This window comes from Nanorana parkeri, unplaced genomic scaffold, assembly GCF_000935625.1.
Source record: "Nanorana parkeri isolate BGI_ZX_2015 unplaced genomic scaffold, ASM93562v1 scaffold4311, whole genome shotgun sequence".
Taxonomy (NCBI): domain Eukaryota; kingdom Metazoa; phylum Chordata; class Amphibia; order Anura; family Dicroglossidae; genus Nanorana; species Nanorana parkeri.
Window position 1 is genome coordinate 5922 of NW_017310574.1, and position 841 is coordinate 6762.

Sequence of the window (841 nt, forward strand, 5' to 3'; positions counted from 1 at the left end):
CATGCGCCCCCCTCTCTCCATGTCGCCCCCCACAGACCGCCATGCCGTTGCTCTTCACTCTCTTCGAGTTGGCTCGGAACCCATCTGTGCAGAGAGAGTTGAGGGAAGAGATTCGGAAGGCCGAGGCGCAGAACCCCAAAGACCTGAGTCAGTTGCTGAACTCGCTGCCTCTCCTGAAAGGAGCGATCAAGGAAACCCTCCGGTGAGTCCCGGACCCCCGCAGTCCCGGCACGGGGACCATGAACGGCGCTCATCTCATGTGTTGTTGTTGTCTACAGGTTGTATCCCGTAGGGATCACCGTCCAGAGACATCTGACCAAGGACACCACTCTGCACAACTACCACATTCCCTCCGGGGTGAGGCACCCGATCCCTCAATGCATGGCGTGTGTGTGGGGGGATTCTGAGGGGTAGAGGGTCCGAGCCCAATACACTGGGTACAAACCATCTCCAAAGTGCCCAAAGTCCTGAACGATGGCAAACCGGAACGTTCCGGAACCTCCGACAATGTCGTCCCGGAAATTCCGGCTTTCCTGAAGATCTCTTAAAGGTCAAATATTCAATATTCACCCCTCCATTATATGTCTGGAAGCACCCGACACAGCGGGAGAGGGGAGGGGGTTCCTCCTCTGATCACACAGCGGGAGAGGGGAGGGGATCCTCCTCTGATCACACAGCGGGAGAGGGGAGGGGGTCCTCCTCTGATCACACAGCGGGAGAGGGGAGGGGGTCCTCCTCTGATCACACAGCGGGAGAGGGGAGGGGGTCCTCCTCTGATCACACAGCGGGAGAGGGGAGGGGGTCCTCCTCTGATCACACAGCGGGAGAGGGGAGGGGGTCC

The 841-nt window shown here is 59.3% G+C and overlaps 1 protein-coding gene across 1 annotated transcript in view; it reads left to right on the forward strand.

Annotated features, from left to right (window-relative positions):
- Window positions 1–841, forward strand: part of LOC108803839 (cytochrome P450 11B, mitochondrial) — a gene marked incomplete at its 5' end in the record, with an annotated part of 11882 nt that overhangs the window by 5039 nt on the left and 6002 nt on the right. Inside the window, 2 exons of the mRNA XM_018575636.1 lie at window positions 36–202; window positions 279–357. Of these exons, the coding sequence (XP_018431138.1) occupies window positions 36–202; window positions 279–357 (246 nt within the window). The remainder of the gene's footprint in view (window positions 1–35; window positions 203–278; window positions 358–841) is intronic.